Source organism: Sminthopsis crassicaudata, chromosome 1 (assembly GCF_048593235.1).
Source record: "Sminthopsis crassicaudata isolate SCR6 chromosome 1, ASM4859323v1, whole genome shotgun sequence".
Taxonomy (NCBI): domain Eukaryota; kingdom Metazoa; phylum Chordata; class Mammalia; order Dasyuromorphia; family Dasyuridae; genus Sminthopsis; species Sminthopsis crassicaudata.
Genome location: NC_133617.1, coordinates 178,117,875 through 178,138,380, shown reverse-complemented (window position 1 = coordinate 178,138,380; position 20,506 = coordinate 178,117,875). Strand labels below are relative to the sequence as shown.

At 39.9% G+C, this 20,506-nt stretch overlaps 1 protein-coding gene across 3 annotated transcripts in view; it reads right to left on the bottom strand.

Moving 5' to 3' along the window:
• Positions 1-20,506, bottom strand: part of JARID2 (jumonji and AT-rich interaction domain containing 2) — a 297,444-nt gene that overhangs the window by 35,090 nt on the left and 241,848 nt on the right. For all 3 annotated transcript variants that reach the window (XM_074272131.1, XM_074272149.1, XM_074272140.1), the window contains 3 exons: positions 13,720-13,952; positions 5,219-6,278; positions 1,141-1,646 (listed from right to left, as the gene is read on the bottom strand). In XM_074272131.1, coding sequence (XP_074128232.1) covers positions 1,141-1,646; positions 5,219-6,278; positions 13,720-13,952 — 1,799 coding nt within the window. The remainder of the gene's footprint in view (positions 1-1,140; positions 1,647-5,218; positions 6,279-13,719; positions 13,953-20,506) is intronic.

Genomic DNA, 20,506 nt, shown 5'->3' with positions numbered 1-20,506 from the left:
AAGCTCATTAATGGGAAACCAGCCAGCCTACCCAAGAAGGATCTTGCGCATTTAATTCAGCAAAGATGCCGAGGAATTGTGTTCTGTTTCATTTTCAAGGAAGCAATGAATGGAGGAGAGATGAGCCCGCCATCCTCTGGGTCACGCTTCCCAGGTGAGAGAGCTTGGTCCTGTCATGGGCTGGATATACGCAGTTCCCTGCAGCTTTGCTAGATCACTGAGCCTGACTCAAAAATTACACTCTTGGCCATGGTGCCAATTTGTGAGGAGGACGGGTGACTGCCAAGCAGAGTTGGTGAGAGAGTCAACACCGCTCTGCAGATGAACACGCTTTCCTTCTTGGAGAAGTAAGTGTTCTCAGGATGGCTTGCACTTAAACAAGATTTGGCAGAAATGGAGAAAACATTGTACGTGTTTCAATTTCTGTTTTCTTCCACTCACACGTTAATGGTGAGATACGTTTTGATAGCTTTATCGGGGCCTGTTCTCTCTCTATAAAAGGACCTGGCAGAGCAACTAGGAGCTGGGTGGCAGGAAACTGTGTTGAATATAAATAGGGAGGGAAAGTAAAAAAAAATATTTTTATGAAGTTAGGGTTGTATACTACAGGAAGAAGTGCAGAAGCTTCCTCATGGATCTTTGGCTGAGAATAGCTCTTTCCTAGGCAGCATGCATCTACCAGCTGGGGGTTGGGGGGAAAAAGAAATTGATACCCACCATAAGGATTATTCAAGATGGAACTCTTAACTGATCATATAGGCAAACCTAGTTGTTTAACAGGTGGGGAAATTGAGGTAAAGGGTGGGAAGTGATTTACCCAAGACTGAAAGGAATGCCAAATTTGTCTAGTGCAGGACTTTAATTTTTCAAAGTGATAAATATTTCAGGTTCAAATTCAAAGAAATTATTATGGTTAAGATTTAGAACTAGGCTCAAATTTCTTAGTTTCCAATTCAGAGCCCTTTCCCTATTATACCAGCCCAGCTTCTTTCTAGGCCGTCTTCTAGGACTTCCAAGGCCAAGGCAGTCAGAGGAAGCCCCCAATGGCTCCGAGGCCACCCCCAGAGAGGAAAGCATTTCTCATGGAAAGCTCCTGTGCCATTCCAAAAGCAAGAAGAGATAGAACAAAGGCTCTCCTACCTTATATATACACTTGTGGAAGTCATTGAGGACCCCTTTCTCCTCTTCCTCCTTCTCTTTGACAACCTCTTTTTCCTGAGCAAAGAGTCGCCGCCTGCCAGTTTTGAGCTGGACCTGGTCCACCTCCTTCAGCTTGTTCCGGAAGCCGTTCTTGTGGACCATACCATGGATGAGACCATTTTTGGGCTCAAACCGGGGTAGAGAGTGGAATTTGTGATAGGCATTCTCAGAGTGACCCTCCAAGGGGCCCTTCCGCTTCTCTAAGATCTCTTTCTCCAGCAGAACCTCCTTCTCCAGTCTCCGGTGCTCCTCCGGGGAAAGGGAGTCATAGGACAACAAGTACTGGCAGTAGGCCTCCTGCAACTTGGCCAGCCGGTCCTGGGCAGTTTTGGGGATGCGCAGCATGTCGGCGAGTTTGTTCCATTTTTTGAGGTCAGTCACTTGCTGCATGCCGCCCATCTCATTAATCAGCCGGAAAAAGCAGGCCAGGTCCAGCTCACAGCCTCCTAGAAAGGGGGCATGTCATTTTTCGATGAAGGAGGGAGGAAAAAACAGGAAATAATCAGATGGAAAGTCACCAATCAACACGGATCCCACCCTATTTCCCCTCAGAATTTTCTTCCCCATATTTCAGGTTTCATTCACTTATATTTTAACAAAAAAAAAAAAAAAAAGAAAAAAGAAAAAAAGGAGAAGAAGAGGAAGAAGAAAATTCTTACATCATGATTAGGAGGAAGATCATAGTAATCCCATTATATAGATGAGGAAAGAGACCAAAGCCTTAATTAAAAGACTTGAAGCAAATAAGCAAAGGTCTCCAAGGTACCCAATGTCTTAGATACATTAACTCAAATTAGCTTTACACTTGGTATAGTTCTTCAAGATATGGTATTACATTATATCAATCTTTTCAAGAAAACATTGTTCGATTTCCTATTGAACAGCACTAGGAAGAAAGAGACAAAGAGAAGAGAGTATGGGCTGAGTGTGCATATGGTTGGGAAGGTTGAAGTGGGGAGGGAAAGAAAAAGAAAATTACACTCTTTTCCTATGAAACCACTGGATTCCCTTGCTAAAAGGTCAATATTTGGAAATACACAATTTGAATGTGTACACAATTACTTTTCCTGTTCTTTTCAGCTTACATGTTCAACTAGTTTAAGATTCCACGATCAAAAATTGTAGATAATGTAAAAAACTAAACAGGTAAGTATAGACAAAAATGATCTAGGTTAAAGTCAAATCTTACCTTTCTAGATATTGTTGATGGAATGTGAACCAGAAAGATTTATCACATTGAAAAAGTAAATACTGTGCAACCTCAACCCCTAATAGATCAACTTCTGGATGTTTTGATGTAAAACGTTATTAAAAAAAAAAAAAATACCAAGCAACAAAGGGAAGGGAGAGAATGGGAGAAAATAAGCAAAATATAAGGATATTTGCATCCAACAGCAGGCAGATGAAAATTACACATGGATCAGAGGGCTCAAAAGATGAAAACCAAGTTAACTTCTAAATATAGGAGTTCTTCATTTTCCAAAAGGACACTAAGGTCCAGAAAGTTTAAGTGATTTGTTCTGAGCCACAAAGGTGACAAGGGACACAGTGTGAAGAAGAGAATCTCATCTCCCTGAAACCCAACCCAGTGCTCTCTTCATAATAAATCTTTCACTCCCTCCCCTGCCTCTGTCTTTTGCTCCCCCACCCCCATCTTATTTCTTCCTTATTGTTCAGAGTCTATTATACATGGCAGAAAGTTAAATGCTCCAATGGAACTCAACAAAAATCTAGAAATAATGGAGTAAGGGGCATAGCAACACTTAAAGCTTCTGTAGTTATTAAGAAATCCTCAAAACAGGTCTGATTAAAATCACAATTCAGACATTATAATATGTATACTTTTATCATTTTCTTCCCTCCCACAAATGCACAACCCTTCTCTGAAGTTTTTAAATCACAAGTTACTACACTTATATTTATGCCTGGACACATGCAACCTTGACAAGCATGTGTACATTTTTACTGAATTCCAGAGTGACCATTGGAAATGACTAAATAACTTCATATTTTAAATATTTAAGCTGCCAATCTATTGGGTCTGAATGTCTGGCTAAGGTATCTAATTATGTCCCTACACTCCCACTTCTACTCAGAAGCCTAAACATCCAAAATATCTAACGCAGAGCACAGAGTTTAAAAAACAAACATCAGACCCTTGAGAGAGTTTCTAATTATAGGATCTTAATTTTGAGAGACCTCAGAAGCCATAATCCAAACACCTTCATTTTACAAATGGCAAAACTGAGGCTCAAAAACATTAAATGACACAAATACTAAAAGAAATAGTAAAAAGAAGCACTCATACAAATCCTTGGACTGCACACCTAACACACAAGCCACTGTACTATACAAGGTTAAAAATGGTAAAGTTAAAATAAAAAGGAGATTTTATCGATAACAAACTCTTTGGTTCTTCATCATCAGTGAAGTAAATGTAAGGGGTTAGCATCACCATTCACTCAAAAAGCTCACTCAAAGCAGAAAAGGTTTCTCCCCAAATGTCCCTAGGGCTGTACTTTACATTGCGGTCACTTGGTTACCACTGGGGCCCTGAACACTCATTGTGCTGATGTCATACTCCAAGATGCTCATGCTAATACGTGAGGCCTTGCTTTGCCAATAGAGCCAGTCAGGGAGCGCGCTGAGAGATTGAGAGGCTCTCGTTTCTACTTCAGCATGTGTGCATGTATACATACATCCCATGCATGCGTGTTCTCTCACTCCTTTGTTAAGGTCCTATCACATGTCATACTTGACAGCAGACGATAAACCAAGAATTCTTTCAAATTAAGTGATTCTCACTCAAGCATTAGCCCTGGCAGCCCCCTGCTGAGAGGAATAATGAAACCTCCATTTTGCAATGAGCCACATTTTACTGCCTATTCCTGATACTCAAAGATTGTTAAATGTGTACATGTCCTGAAAAATTTGTGATTGTCAGTATTTAGACTTCCAAATATGAGCCAGACAATGTGCCGACTTATGTAGCACTCCACCAGCTGAGGGAAAAGAATATCTTTCATTGGACCACAGAGTGAAACTAATACTGTCAAGAAAAGTATCTCAATGTCCAAGGGGAAAATTCACTCTGAAGAACAAGAAAAATACAATGACTGACAGAATAGGGTACATATTAACACTGAGGGGAAGTTTAAAAGAAGAAAAAGAAAAGAGGGGATGAAGGTTGGCTGCTGCTAGAGGGGAGAAGGGAGAGGGGAGAAGAGACAGACATGACAAAACAGCAATGCATCAGCCAAGATTAATGTATATTGAGTGGCTCTCACTTATGCTGGACCATCTGCACTGCACCTGGTCTGGCAGGAAATTCCCCAATCTAGTAGTAGTCCAATGATGAACACAAGTTCATCCACAGACCAAGATAAGTCACCCTTCTATAGCAGCCAAAACCCCTGAAACCTTTCTCAGAATCATGTTATTTCATGTCATAATATAGTAATCAATCATAACAGAGAATAATAGAATATATCACACCATCAAATAGAATATTGTAATGGAATAAAATTGTCAGAATAAAGCACATCATGTTAGAAGATAACAGATCAAAATATCAAATAATATCATTCATCACAAAATAAAATTATAACAAACTAAATACATCAATATAATATATATGACACAATAAGATCTTAATAGAATCAAATATATTCTAAGTAAGAGAATATATACCAATAGATCACATCATAATACACCAAAATAAATTATATACCAATAATATTATATAGCATAGTATGGTATACTCATTGGTGGGGGTGTGTGGGGGTGTATAAAATGCAAACACACACACACACACACACACACACACACACACACACACACACACACACACACACAGCTGTGCTTGGGTTAGATACCATTACCCAAAGCCCTTCCAGGAACCTGCTGCATCCATCCTGAAGTGGGAGGGGGCACTGAGAAAGGACTTGGCTTCCTAGGCCTGGGACCAGTCCCATCCTTGTCCTAATTACAGGAAAGTGGGGGCAGGGGCGTGGCTTACCTATGAGGGGGAGCTCATCCATGGTTATGCCCTGAGATTTGAGGTGCTTCTTGATGCAGGCCAGGCGCTGCACGTTGGGCCCCCAGCGCCGGCCCAGCTTGTGGATATGCTGGATCTGGGTCACGAAGCGCATCTCATCGTTGAGCTTGCACTCAGGCCTCCAGTCCGGGGGCGGGATCACCCTGCACATGCCGTACTTCTCTACCTGAGCTCGGACTGACTCGATGTAGATGAGGGGGTCGTGAAACTCCTTGGCGGAGGGCCGCAGAGTGGGGATCTCATGGGTGCCGGCCCAGCCCGGCCTGCCCCCACTGCTGCTACTGCCGCTGCCCCTCTCGTGCTTTCCCGCGGAGTCGGGGGGCTTGTGCAAGGACTCCGTGTGCGAGGTAGAACGATTTTCCCCGGCTGAGGCGGATGAGGCTGAGGCGGCAGCCTCTGCTCTGCCGTGTGCTTGTTTCCCGGGCAGGCTCCTGCCAGCCCCAGCTGCCGCCCGCTTGGGCCGGCTCCTCTCCAGACTCTTGTCGGGCACTTCCTTTCGGACATGTCCATTCAGCAGAGGCTTCTTGTCGGCCCCCGCTGCTGCTTTCTTGCTGGGGGCTTCGGCGGGGCCCTTCATCTTCTTGGGGGGAGGCTGCGCCTTTTCGGCCGGCGGGGCCTCTTCCAGCCGCCGCTTGGAAGTGCGCAGACCCTCCCGCAACTGCCTGCCCACCTCCTTATTAGTGCATGACTTTGGGTTCAACTTGCCATTGACCTTGACGCTGGGGGCAGCAGCCCGGGACGCCCCTCCGAGGGATAGCACCTGTTTGCGGGTTTTTGCATTGCTACTTTCAATTTTCCCTGAGATTGTGTGGTTGACGGCCGAACTGGGCTTGTGGTGATTGAGTTTGGTTTCTTTGACCAGTTCTCTCTTGGCTTTGGTGTATGTGACAGTCCCCTTTGTCACCGTTGCAGTGTACTTCACAGTTTTGGACGGTGAAGGTCTCACTTCTCGCATCTTTTTGGCACTGGCTGCACTCGCACCCAGAGAGGACATTCGAGTGATTCCATTTACTTTAGAAACCTGAGGAACAGTGGGGGAAATAGGAATGGGATGGGGGGAGAAAACACCATTAGTAACAAGCAGCTGGGACGCAAGCCCACCCTCCAGAAAGCACCAGCGGGGGCCCAGCAAACACGGCTGCAGCTACTTGGCCCATGACTGGGCAGGCCTAGAGCTACCCTGCTGGAAAGCCAGGGATCCATTTCTGAATGGAATCAGGGGATTTTCTGTTCTCTCCCATCACTTAATTGTCTTCTTTAAAAAAACATTAAATAGTTTTACTTAATAGATACATAAACTGATACAGATTGATCTCTGTGTAGATCTCTATTGAAATTGAGATCTGCCTATAATAATTTGTGTCTATATAATATAAATCCATATACACATAGATATCTTTATGGAGACCTCTATTCATACAGATAAAGCCTTATCTCTATATCAATATATCTATATATTTATGTCTAGATATCTGTATCTAATGATAGATATCTTTATTAAAAAATATATATATGTTAATAAATATAAAGAGATATAGATATATAGCTATAGATTGCTAGACCGATTTGGGTAATTTGCACCAGGATTTTATGTTGAGTGTGTTTTAAAATGATTGTCTATCCCCATTTTTTTCTTATATAAAATGTAGAGTTTTATGATTTATCTACCAGTTGCATCTTAGGTTACAATTTTCACATTATATGTTTTTCCCCACCCCCCAAATAATAGACTCCATGCATGAAAGAAAAATTCTCACACATATACATACAAAATTAAAAAATGTAAATGTAAAACTTCCATTTAGAATATATTTTAAATATCCATCAATGAAGTAGTCCATCAATTAGAGAATGGCTGAATAAATTGTGGTATATGAATATTATGGATTATTATTGTTCTGTTAAGAAATGACCAGTGGGATAATTTCAGAAAAGTCTGGAGAGACTTACATGAACTGATGCTGAGTGAAAGGAGCAGGACCAAGAGATTATTATATACTTCAACAATACTATATGATGATCATTTCTGATGGACGTGGCTCTCTCCAACAATGAGATGAACCAAATCAGTTCCAATAGAGCAGTAATGAACTGAACCAGCTACACCCAGCAAAAGAACTCTGGGAGATGACTATGAACCACTACATAGAATTCTCAATCCCTCTATTTTTGTTTGCCTACATTTTGGATTTCCTTCACAGGTTAATTGTACACTGTTTCAAAGTCCAGTTCTTTTTGTACAGCAAAACAACTAGTCTGGACATGTGTACATATATTGCATTTAATTTATACTTTAACATATTTAACATGTACTTGTCAACCTGACATCTGGGGGAAGGGGTGGGGGGAAAGAGGGGAAAAATTGGAAAAGGCTTGGCAATTGTCAATGCTGTAAAATTAGCCATGCATATATCTGGTAAATAAAAAGCTATTTAAAAAAATAGGGTAGTTAATAAAATGCTAGACTATGAATTAAGACATCTAGGTTCTAGCAACAGCTGTTTTAGCCAAATGACCCTGGGGCAAAACACTATAGTCAAATGGGCAACTAATGGCATGGTGATTACAGCACCAGATTTAAGAGTCAAAGCTCTGAGTAGGAATCCTGCTTATCAGGATGAAATGCTTAATCTCTCTCAGCCTTGGTTTCAATATTTGGTAAGACAGATGTTGGGAGGATCAAATGGAAGAATAAATGTAAAGTTTTTTACATACATTATTAATATATCAATATTAGCTATTGTTTGTAAAAACTAAGTGGTTATACTACATGATTTGAAATAATCTTCAGCTCACCCTGGTTTCCCCAAAACCACATGCTATCTTGCTCCTTGGGCTCAATAAAATCAAAGATAGCAAAAGGGAAAGATAAATGCTGGTAAAACCACAGAGTACCTATTCCTCCCTGGCAAAAGATATTTGCTGCTGACATTTTTTTTAAATGAAAAGAAACGTGGCACTTTCATCTTTTACATAATTTATGAAATACTAGTGAATGTGTACCTTTTCATTTAATCAAAACTGTATTTAAACAGTGTCCTCCCATAAACTTGTACATGCATGCCAACCTAGCATGCAAAAGACAGATTTGATTCCTGCCCCACCTCCTCTGTGGCATGTGGCTGATTAGAAAGAGGAATGAACTTGCATCATACTACACCCAAATTACAAGAGAAGATGCTTCATTTAATTAGTCCCTTTTTCTTCTGTTCTGCCCCCCCCAACATCAAAGGGCCCACAGAGATTCCCAAGAGATTCAGGGACACCCCTAGCAAGATATCACCCCTACCAAAGGAAATCTACCCAATAAGCTAGGCTGTACCGAGCATCCCTCAAAGGCAGGAGAAAATGGATCCAAGGGATATATGCTTATTTCAGGGGTAAAAATCAGGACCCACCTGGCTGCTTAAAAAAAAGATGCCTACTCCTTTGCCTATATTTGTCTCTGAAGATCCAACATGTCACTAGTACTAAAAAAACTAATTTAGGAAGGCATTTTCTTACCTTGCTACTGATGGTCTCTCGCCACCTCCACCCCAACTACCATCTCAGACAACTTTCCCCCCTCGCTGCCCCACTTCGATGTATTTCAGCTTAAAGAAGTGCACAGGTCATGGCCAGCTCACCACAGGGGGACCTGGTGTCCCTGATCCACTCCAGAGGCAGTTACTGCTTGTAGTAAGCAATGACAGAGAAGGCATTTTAATTCATCTGAGAATTAGCATAAAGCTGGCTAGAGCAAGAACCCTTCAGCACTCATTAAAACCAACCTTGGTGTGAACAATTGTGATAACCTTTTATGGAGTGACTCTCATTGCTGGAGCAGGATTGGGCTTGGCACACATTGGGTTTATTTTTTTCTTTAAACTTGCTCTCCCCACCTAAACCTACAGACAGACCAAGACCAACTTAATGAAAAATAAGGTGTCTGTAAGTAAGATCAAGGGGGAAAATCATTTCCTCATGCTTCAAGGAGTGAAAAAATTTTCCAGGAAGCCTGTTCTGCCAGACTCCAAGGGCAGGAAAACAGGTAATTAAATCCACCAGAATTAAATCTAACTTCAGGTCCTTCCTAGAAGAAAATAACCATGAAGCTTCAGAACTCCAAGTCTTCCAAATAGAATTGTTAGTCCAGATCTGATCACTAGAATCTGGCATGCCTATAAGCCCAAGCCCTAATCACAAATTAAGAAAGCCAATGTCTAAAACTCTTTTATAGATTCTAGTCTCATCCAAACATCTGTGTTATCACCTACAACTTCTGACTACAACCTTCGCAATCACACTAGTATGGCAGATGTGTTGGAGTGGCCATGAAACTAAAGTTTCCTTCTTATATTCAAGACTGAGATGAATATTATTGGCATAGAATATTTTCTCTTCAACATCATTCTGAGAGACTTTCTGAAAGCTGTGTTAAAGGGGATGTAACCAATACTTACACTCTTTCAGTAAAACAATACCTCCATTCCCTTGAAGTGGGATATAAGATGAAAACTATGAAATCCCTCAGGACATGAAGCGTCTCTTTGTTCCTATTTTTTTCCCTTGATAATAGAATTTGCATTTAAAAAAAAAAAATCCAACATATGGCAATGTGATTAGTTCAAGTGCGTGACCCCTGTAACTCCTTCCAATTTTTATGTATATTCAGTATAGGATTGCAATTAATTATAGAAACACACATGTTCATAATTCTGTGTCTTTAAAAAGTACAACAATGAACTTACATTTATTAGCTATTTTTGGCTAAGTAAATGGAAATTGTTTGATACTCTCAAGTCTGCTGTGAGGCAGGTAGGCTAAAATAATCTGTATATTCTAAGAATTTTATAGTGCTTTCATACCCCACTAGAGGGAACCATTGAACTGAATTTCTTCAACTCCTGCCAAAAGAGAACCAGCTAGTGAATAAGCCATTTGGTGACCAGTGGTGCTTTACACCTTTATTTCCAACTTGGATATCTGTTCCTTCCCCCACTCCAAAAAAATCTGAATGTAAAGTCAACAGACAAGAAAATGTGCTAGAGATCCTGGCTACCCAAAGAGATTATTTCTTTTAAAAAAGTGTTAAATATTCAACAACAATAAAATCAACCTTTCTCAACTAATGTCTAAACTAAGGTTTTAACCTTATTCTCTTCACCTAAAGCAAGTTACCTGCAGAAAGTATTATTAGCTTTTGTTTCCCTGTGGTAGCCTCTTTTACCTATAATCACCACATAAAATCCCAAAATGCAAGGATCGCTAAATAAAGCATATGTGTAAGACTAAATAAATAACCCCTTCATCTGCAGCTGAGTTTTCTAAAATTGCATTCCTACATGTGCCTCTCAATCCCACTCTTTTCACACAAGGAAAAATAAAAATTACTTTTTGAAGGGAGGAAGTAAGCCCCCATCCTTTGCATTGACTAGCAAAACCAAAGCTAAAAGGAAAATCTTATTTTCAATTTTCAACTTTGAAAAGAGATCACTTCACCTTCTTTTGCAGCTTGCTCAGTCTGCTAAAGGGAAGATTGATAAAACTCCATTTTTTTTTTCCTGCTCAGTTTGGAAAGCTTCAAATGAAAACAGAGGGACCTTCCTGCCTAAGCAGAAATATCTATCAAATCTTTTACAAAATGATTAAGTGAAGGTGCCTATTTTTCATCCAGGTAAAAAGTCTATAATCCCAAGTATACAGCTGTTCTTTCTTTCCAAATCTGTCCTAGGTGTAAGCTCATTTGTTTTATCTTGTTGAAGTTGTTACTGAACTTGAAGTGAGGTGCTATTTTGGGCAACAGAAGGGAAAACATCAAAACATTGTGAAGAACCTAGCACACCCAAAGCATTGAAAAGAGGAAGTGTATACTGCACCAATGGCAATTAAAGAATTATTGTTATGACTAGCAGTATTAACTTGATTTTAACAAAATAAAATGTTAGTTCCTAGAAGAAACAGAGGATGAGACAAATCCCCTACAAAGTAGGGAAGAAGAAATCTCACAATCCTGCAGTTGAAGTCTATGGCTACTAGGCCCCTAGAGCTCATCCCAAACTCATTTTTTTGAAAGCTATCAGCAATCTATTTTAGTATCCTAGTTAATGAAATTTAGTAAGTAGGGGCCTGACAGTTATTGCCTTCCCTCTAGAACTCTAATATCATCTACCACCAAATATTATGATGTTGGACAAATCTCCCTGTAATTCTATGCTTCAATGTGCCCCCCCCAATGCACCCACACACACCACCTCATTTATATTGCAAAGGTTTGACTCCTAAAGGCCTACATCTATAAATAGCTGACAGCTAAAATGGTCTTCACTTAGACCAGGGAATCAGTATGAGATAAGGTATTTAAAGAACTCTGCAAACATTAAAACACCACACAAATGCCATTTCTTTTTATTGTCATTGTTGTTTATCAACAGCTTCCATCAGCACCGTGCTGGAAAAATGCTCACAATGTTTTGTTTAAAAATTATTTCTCATGTTCCAATTGAAAAGAAATAGGGAGACAGGATCACTTAAATAGTCAAAGTGTCAGAGACAGGATTAGGAGATTAGGCTCCCTCTAACTTCTAGGGTTATCATTTTTTTTTAATAACAATAAAAAAATAAAATTACAATAAAATCTCCTTCCTTCCACCACTGCAGAAAACTATGGACTCCTTCCTTCTCTAAATGCTTAAAAACAAACTGATTATAATGAAATACATCTATCAAGATTTAAAACACACACACACAACCCAAAGTTCATGGATGTCAGGAATCTGTACTCTGGATTATCAAGCTTTAATCCTTGCCCCCTAGGGTTGGGAGGTAAAATGGGGAGAGATTGAGTAACACACAATCCATGATGACATCTATATTGGTAATTGCTGTCTTTGCCAGAATGATTTAAGGCATATTTTAACATTTCAAGTAACTCCACAAACATCACAACTAAAATCTGTATCACACACATAGTGAAAACCCGTATTTTGCAGATGCTTGGGGAACCTGTGCCAGTGTTGTAAATGCAACCCTGAAAGGACAACTCTGGCAATGAAGTTTGATATTAAGCAGATATAAGAGAGAAAGGGAGGGAAGAAGAGAAGGGAAGGGGACAGAAGAATGTATGTGAAAGAGAGTTGATTATAATGACCACAATCCATAAAAATAAGACCTTTTACAGTATTACTATCTTCTTCTAACCCATTGACAATGAGCTATCACATAACATTATTCTCCCTTCCCTGCCAAAAAATGATATGCAATCATGACCCTTTACATTCTAGAAATGAGATTCTTTGAGATAAAGGAAGAACTTCACATTAAATGGATCTGTAAGGGCAGTCCACCAAATCCACACGGCTCACTACATGTATAAAGAAATAGTAACCCTAGGACCTTAGGTCATTTTTCTAACTTTGCCACTGAAATGCCTTGTGACCTGGATAATCAGGCTCTGGGATCTATGTCCCAGAACAAGAAGTCACTTACTCTTCCCTCTTAGGATTAAGAAAATTGCTAGGATGAGGCAAGCTTCCAAATTTAATAATTGTGCTTCTAAGAGCTGTGAATAGCAACAACAGAAAGAGCATCCTTAAAGAGACACCCCCATGGAAGTAGTAGTACCCCTAACCAAACTGGCCAGGAAATAACCAAAAAGATCAGCGTGCCTTGAGCGCATCGCGTAGTATGAATAAGCAAATCTTTATTTTTCCCCAGAAGTTTTATCCCCTACTGGTGGGCAAAATTCAAAAATACCCATACTTTGACCTCACAAATCAGTATCCGAGGGCTTCCCTCAAACCTAGAAGACTTAGCAATACCCCAGCAAATGAGAAATGCTCAGCAATCTATATGACTTTAGAATGTTGAGAAGGATGTGATCCTGGAGACCTGCCCCCCAAAAGTAGCCAGTTAGCTGGATTTAAAACTAGGCTGAGGCATAGATGTCATAATTATCATCCTCTGTTTATATATAATCCAAACTACCCATTCTGTATTTAAAATGAAGGGTCAGTAAGGAAGGAAATAAATTGATCTCTCCATTCTCCCCAGGCCAGATTGGCCCTACAGGATGAAGCACATGACAGTAACTCAGCCCTTCCTCCTCTGTCCTGATGGTGCACAGATATGCAGAGCTGCTGCTGCTTCCCCACTGGCCCCACCTCCTGTAAAGCCGCAGCAGATCACGGAACCCCATGGATGGTGGTGCTGCCCCCAGAGATTACTGAAGTGTTCTTAGGGGCCATGAGCTGGTGTGAGAGAACTTAATAAAGGACACAGGCTTTGGGTATGTAAGGTTTCTCTCTGGGTCTTTCCAGTATCTCGGCACCAATCCATGAACTATTTTTTCTGATTCCTTTTTTTACCCCAAAGGCTCAATTTCCAACTGCCTTTAAAACAGACTACTGAAGAGGCACAACCCTGAGCACCTGCACACACCCTTTGCCAGGGGCTGCACTCCATATGACAGCCCTGGCAGTTACCTGTTTCCTTAAGTCCTGAGCCGATCTATGGAGCGTGTGATGGTGGCCGTTAGCAGCAAGCCCTTTAGCTGAGGAGCCTGTGTTTGTGGCTGGCGGATGGGGAGCAACAGCCGCTTCCCTCCGGCTCTCAGCCCTGGGATCGCTGTTCTTCTCCTTCCCTGGTGTGGCCTCTTTGCTTCTGTGTTTTGGAGCAGGTTCCTTCTCCTTGGAGGATTTGCTGGACCCATTGAAAACTAAGAGAGAGGAACAGAGGACTATATGTCAAAGACGTCATACTTCCACATACACCAATGTGTTACCCTGGCAGCAACATGGCAATTTTCTTCAGAACACTAAAAACTGAAATAACTCAAGTGATCCCTAATCCCAAACCTAACACAACATCAGGTACCCTAATGCAAACAAAAATGTAATAAGCACATGGAACTGCCCCCTAAGCAGAATGATACAAACAAAAGTCAGGTATATTTGCAGAATCACATACTTAATCTAAAGCAAAAGAAAATAGACTCCAATTTGGAAGAATCTGCTGGAAAATTCTCAAACCCCCAGCCCATGCCATACCAATTCTCAACATAATCATTAACATGCCAGGACAAATAAGGTCTAGAAAAATATTAATTTTGCAAATCTTAAAGGATAAGCAAAATGAATGAGACCTTAGAGCGCTTTCTATCCAACTTCTAATTTTACAGATAAGGAAACAGGCCCAGGCAGGTAAAGTTTTTTAAAAGGGTCCATAGCCGACAATTGTGCAATCTTCTTGACATACGACTGAGAAACAGTTAATGGAAGAAATTGCAATCATTTTCAAAAATGGTAAAGTCATATGTTCTTATTAATTCTGGTAAAGTGTGCTGCCTGGTTAGAGCCTGAATTTTAGCATCACCTGTTTCAAATATGGCTAACACAGCAATATGAATGACGTCAGGCATCAGGATCTCTTTTATAGGTCAGAATCTTATCTTACCATGAAATTAATTATGACAACAGCTATAAAGGTTTGTAAATGATTCTTTAAACATCCTACTAGAAGATTTTACTGTTTTCCTTGTTTCCTCTTTAGTAGAGAACAATTCTTTTCTCTCCTTCCAGTCCTGACCATATCTCTTTATGGCATGCCTCAGCAATGTCCCTGAGCCTCAAAGGAAAAGAGTGAGCTCCAGTGACTCAACGCTCAATCTGATACCCTGAGTATTTCATGTCTGGTTCCTTCCAAGTCTAAAAATACTTTGAAAATTTAAAAAAAAAAAAAAGCCACATTCTAGAAAACCACAGTCCAGAAAATCAGTGTTAACTAAGTATCAGTCATCTATCTCCCCAAGTTAGTGGCATCTGCACCGGGGTTTCAGATAAAAAGAACAATGAAGATTGTTTCTTTGCAAATCAGGACTATAAACCGTCTCTGGATGACCAAACTCAGCCATCTCTGAGGTGTGGGAACACTCAAGATCTCAGTCCATTAATGACCCAAAGCACAATGAACAGTGTTTCTTAAGGGCCTAAATAAAAGAAACCTACAGCCAACAGTCCTTGATTTGTGAGCAGCTGGTATACTATTGGGGAGAAACAGCAAGAAAGTGGAGACAAACTAAAAAAATCTCAGGAGGAGTGGCACTTGAGATAACCTCTAAAGAAAGCTGGTCATAGAAGGCCATCCAGGGAACAAAGCACAGACCAGAGGTGCAATGTCATGGAGGGGGAACAATAGCCAAGTTGCTTCCCTCTGCCTGTATCCCAGAGCAGGAATTTGAGGGAAGATGGGTGCAAAAAAACTTTAAAATTATCTCAGACCTGGAAGAGGCAGAGCTGCCAGACCTATTCCCAAAGCACCAGATGATCACATAAATCCCTCAGTGGCTCTGTGGCCTCTAACATTCTACCTATCAATAAAAGGTATCAATGAATGGAAAGAGTGTAAAAGTCTCCTGGCTCCATCCCAGGCCAGCAGAGGGACACTTGGGCATGTCATTTACATTCTCTGAAAAGGCCCACTGTAATTGTACCTTTTTGTTTCATGAGTGAGCAAAGCTCTTTGCAAATATCATATAATTGAATCATAATGGAAAGCCTTTGGATTTTATGGGCACTGTTCTTAATGGGAAGGAAGGAAACCATTCATTCACTCATGCTGTCTTGTGCTGATGGTATATCAAGGCAACTCACCTAACTTGCACTGGTGCGTGGGCTGGTAGGGATCCTCTGAGGTTACTAGGTACAAAAAAGATCCTACGTGTTACAGATGCGGCACAGTGACCTGCCCAGGATCACAGGGCTGAGATTCAAACCAAGGTTCCTAAATTTCAAATGACATTATATGCAAAGCCTGGCACATAGTAAGGACTTAAAAAATACTTATTTCTTTCAAATCCTAAGCTTTTTTCTGCTTCATCTCCCTATAGCTGCCTTTATTTCTTTTTATTTGCTATACTAGTTTTATTTCTCAAGAGTACCTTTTAAAATCTAGGGCCATCAAAACAAACATACACATGAAAGACCTCAAAAGTGTTTTTCTTCTCCTCCCCAGATATCCCTGAAAGTATGATCAATTAAAGCTGAGCGAATTTAATGGTTCTTCTGGAAAGCCAAGACCCTGAACATGCCCCATTCTAAGTGATTATAGTAGTATTGCCCATCACTATGAATAATTACCCTACCGAGTCAGACAAATATTTTCTAGATACACCAGAATACTACAGCACTTTTTGGAAAAGCAAAGATAGAAACAAATTAGAAGTCCACTGACTGGGGAATGATGTGAACAACCAACAGGATGAATAGAGAATACATTCTTAAGTCAACTCTTGGAAAACAAAGTAAGCAGATCAAAGAAAACTTACATATATCATGATCTACCTCTACCACCCACCCAAGGAAATGGATACAATAGCAAAACAATAAAAGATTATTGAATGAATATGCAAAACTTATAAAGAACTAGCATGGCTTCAGGAAAAAAAAATGAGAAGACCCTTTCCTAAATCTTACAAAAAAAGAAGGTCAAAAAGGGGTAGAATACTGAACATGATTTCTAATTTTACTCAGACTGATTGGTTTGGTGGTGTTTTTTGTTTTGTTTTGTTTTGTTTTAAATTCTGGTCTTTTTCTTTCGTAGAAATATTATATGTTATATAAAATGGCTATCTAGGAAGGAGAGGCAGAAGGGGAAGAATATGATGGATTTAGGCAAAGTCCAAAAAAATATTTATCCATCAATATAAATTAAGAGTGTTTCTAAATTAATCTCAATGCTAGCATCCAGCCATATACTTCATCATTTAACATCATTTAACAAATTCTGCCAATCAGTAGATTTCTACAAAGTATAAAGAAAATGGGGGGAGGAGGAATTATAGAGTATGAAGAAAATGGGGAGAGGATGGCAACCTTTGTACAAAGTGTTGCTAAAGTAAACCAAATGATTTTTTTTTTTAAATCATTAACACAAAGCAAACAGAATCTGTTAAGGCAAAACACTTGCAAGTTGCCAGATACTATTGTTAATGACAATGAAAAAGGGCAGAGGAGGAAGGGGTCAGTGGCAGTAGTAACAGGGCAGTACCAGGCTTTACCTGTATCCAAACAGACCAGCTTTCTAGATCATGTTGCTACTTCACTGCTGCAAAACGCAGTGATAGCAAACACAGCCAAAAAGTCAAATCTTGTGTTAAAAAGGAGTGGGGGTGGAGGAGTGGGGAGAGGAAAGGGAGGAGCAAGGGGCAAAGGAGATTGAACCCAAGACAAGGTATATTTTGTACTCAACAGCTCATTAATTTTAAGTGTCGTGGGAACCTGCCAGTTTTACTCTTCTGAGTAATTATCTTTTGTCTTAATTTGTAAGATTCTTGAGAGGAGGAGAGGAGGGAAAAGAAAAAATATTCACTCTCACAGGAAAAGACTAAAACCCTGTGAACATAAGAGAAGAGAGAGAAAGCTTGATGTAAAGAAGTTCTTGTCACACTGTCCCTAATTAAAAGAAATAATTGGACCAGTTTCTTTCATGGCTTTGAACAGCATTAGGAAATTGTGTTGTACTCACATACAAACAGCTTTATATTAATGAGCAGAGACAAATAACCTGATTTGTAGACACATACTCCAGAGTTAAATGGCATTTAGACAACTGTTTGCATACCACCTCAAGCCAGTTCTTTAAACCAATAGCCCTAGTATTTGGATTTAAAGCCATCCCAACCCAGCAGCAATAAGGATCTTTGCATACATTAAGGTGAAGCAAGAAAAGGGAAAAAGAAGACAAAATACTTTTACAAAAGTCTCTGAACTTACTTGTAATCTTTAAAAAGGACGTCTGCCACATTTTTCAAAAGCTAGCTCAGTTTCCACTTAGGAAGTTTCCCCATTAAGATACGTTCCTCAAAATTTGGTAGCATCTATGAAAAACAGCACCAGCTATTGTCTCTTCTAAAGATAACCAATTATATTTGAATCTCAATTCCTCTGCCAACTTGCTAAACTTTATGTACCTTAGCTGCCCAATTGACAAATCCAATAAAATTATCTCCCCAGTTTCTCCTAAAGGAATATTTTATAAGCTTACATTCAAAATCCATTCAAACTTTTTATTTTCTGGAAAAGGGCATTATGCAAATACAAGACAGGTGATCAGTAAAAGCCCCTGCCATGCCCCAAAGGAAAATAGCTTATCTTCTCAATATAGCTGACAAGCTCCCATAGCTCTCCATCCTCTCAACTCAGTGGTATAAGAATACAGCAGAGACCACATAGTCCTAATATTTCAAACAGACTGTAATGGTAACACCACGTTTAAATGCCAACAGATAATCTGGGTGTTTGGAGGTGCTTTTTTGTTCACCTATTAAAGTATGAATAGGTTTTAAAAAAGAAAAGCTCCTAGGTCAGTGGGTATTCCATTTGCAACATACAATTTTGCCCCACTATCCCACAGACTATTCCCCACCCTTCTGGCCCCATATTCCCAGATAGAACAAACAAATAGATCTGCACAGAAAAAGACAAAACCAGATAACCCAGGGGGATGCCAGTGTGACACACTATATAGAGTACCCCAAAAATACACATTTCCACCGAAATCAAATGGTAGACAATCACCGTACCTACAAGGAGTGAGAAGGCAAGGAATTTAAATGAAGTAAGAATGTCATTGCAGAGCAAGAGGAAGTTTCTGATCAAGAGCCAGAAATTTCAATGCAAGCTTCATATCATTACAAGGCATCCATGGGGGAGGGGTTGGGGGTGGGGAGCAACATGACAGAGAATCAATCAACTTGCTGGCATTAAATTCGTGTTACTGTACAAAAGCAGCACTTGTTTTCTGGAGCCAGTTCAACTCGGAGGCCCTATTGTCTGAAAACAATGGAATGTCTGCCAACCTGTCCCAACAGGTCAAAAAGGATTCTAATACAGCGTGTGCAATTGGAGTAAGTAACCCTATTTGCCCAAAGCAAAAACTGAAGTAGCAGAGACAGACAGAAGAAGCTAAAAAAGCCCTGTTATCCAGATCCTCATTAGTACACAGATACAGATATAGTAAGAGATAGAGAGAGATCTTCATAGAAGATAAAAATCCTGATGGGGGAGGGGGAGACCAAGAATCTACATATAAGAAGTATTTATAATCTGCTGAATTGGCCCACAGACAGGATTATATCAAGCACGGTTTTATAAGAGTTGTACAAATTTACAAAGTTTTATCTGTTATTTTTGTCTTAAATCTTACTGATATGAGCCTGACTAAAACATACATAATAGGGAAGTAAATTTTCTTCTTAGCACTAATGGAGATAAGGAATGAAATTGTGATTTTATTAAGAGAAAAATCCCATGTGAGGACACTGCCTCTGCCAATGCAGGTACCCAGTTTCCCTGCATTTGGGGAACCAACCCAGAAAATCATACACTCTATTTCAGAGCCAACTATTCCCGGGGCCCAGGATAGATCTTTATCCATGAAAAACTCAGGACTAAGTATTAATATGGACTTCAAATGGGCTGAATTTGATACTCAGTTTTATCTTTCCCTTTAATAAATCCTTTAGGATCCTCAAGGATGGCTTGGGGATTCTGGGTGAGAGCACTGACAGAACTTGCAGATCATAGTTGAATCTACTTGGCTTATGGATGAAAAAACTGAGACACCAAGTAGCAGAAAAGGGTTAACCCCAGGGACTACCAATTCATCATTAACTTTGTTTTCTTTATCAAAAGAGCAAAATGTGAGCTTTATCCTACACTTTAATAAATTAGCTTTAATTTAATAAATAATGATGTAGCAGGGTTGGTCAAGCAGTAGAATAAGAATAAAGTTACTAAACTTTATAAGTACATAGGAAATATATGACATATGAATGCAATGGTCCAAAAGATGAACCACCTCAAAATTAAGGGTTCTTTCTCCTCTCCAAGAGCTGACCCACAAAACAGAGGTAAAGATACAAGGGTGTTCCCCTACAAAACAAAAGAGAAACAGTAGTTCCAAAAATAAATCATACTCTCTTTCAAAGTGAGAACAATGAAGCTTAGCATTCAAGTCTCAATTACAAAGTGTTTTCAAGTTGTCAACTGCCATTATTTCTAAAAGGTCTATACAGAAACAATCTAAATAAAGTACATTTATGACTGACATCTATGATAAGACTCTCCAAGAGTGGATTTGGGAAGTTTTGGAATTTCTCCCTCACATGAGATTTTCTAGCAAAGGCTAGATGAATACTTGTTGACAGTATTGTAGAAGAGATTGATTTCTCCTCAGACATGGGTCATGCTAGTTAACCTTTGAAGTCTCTTT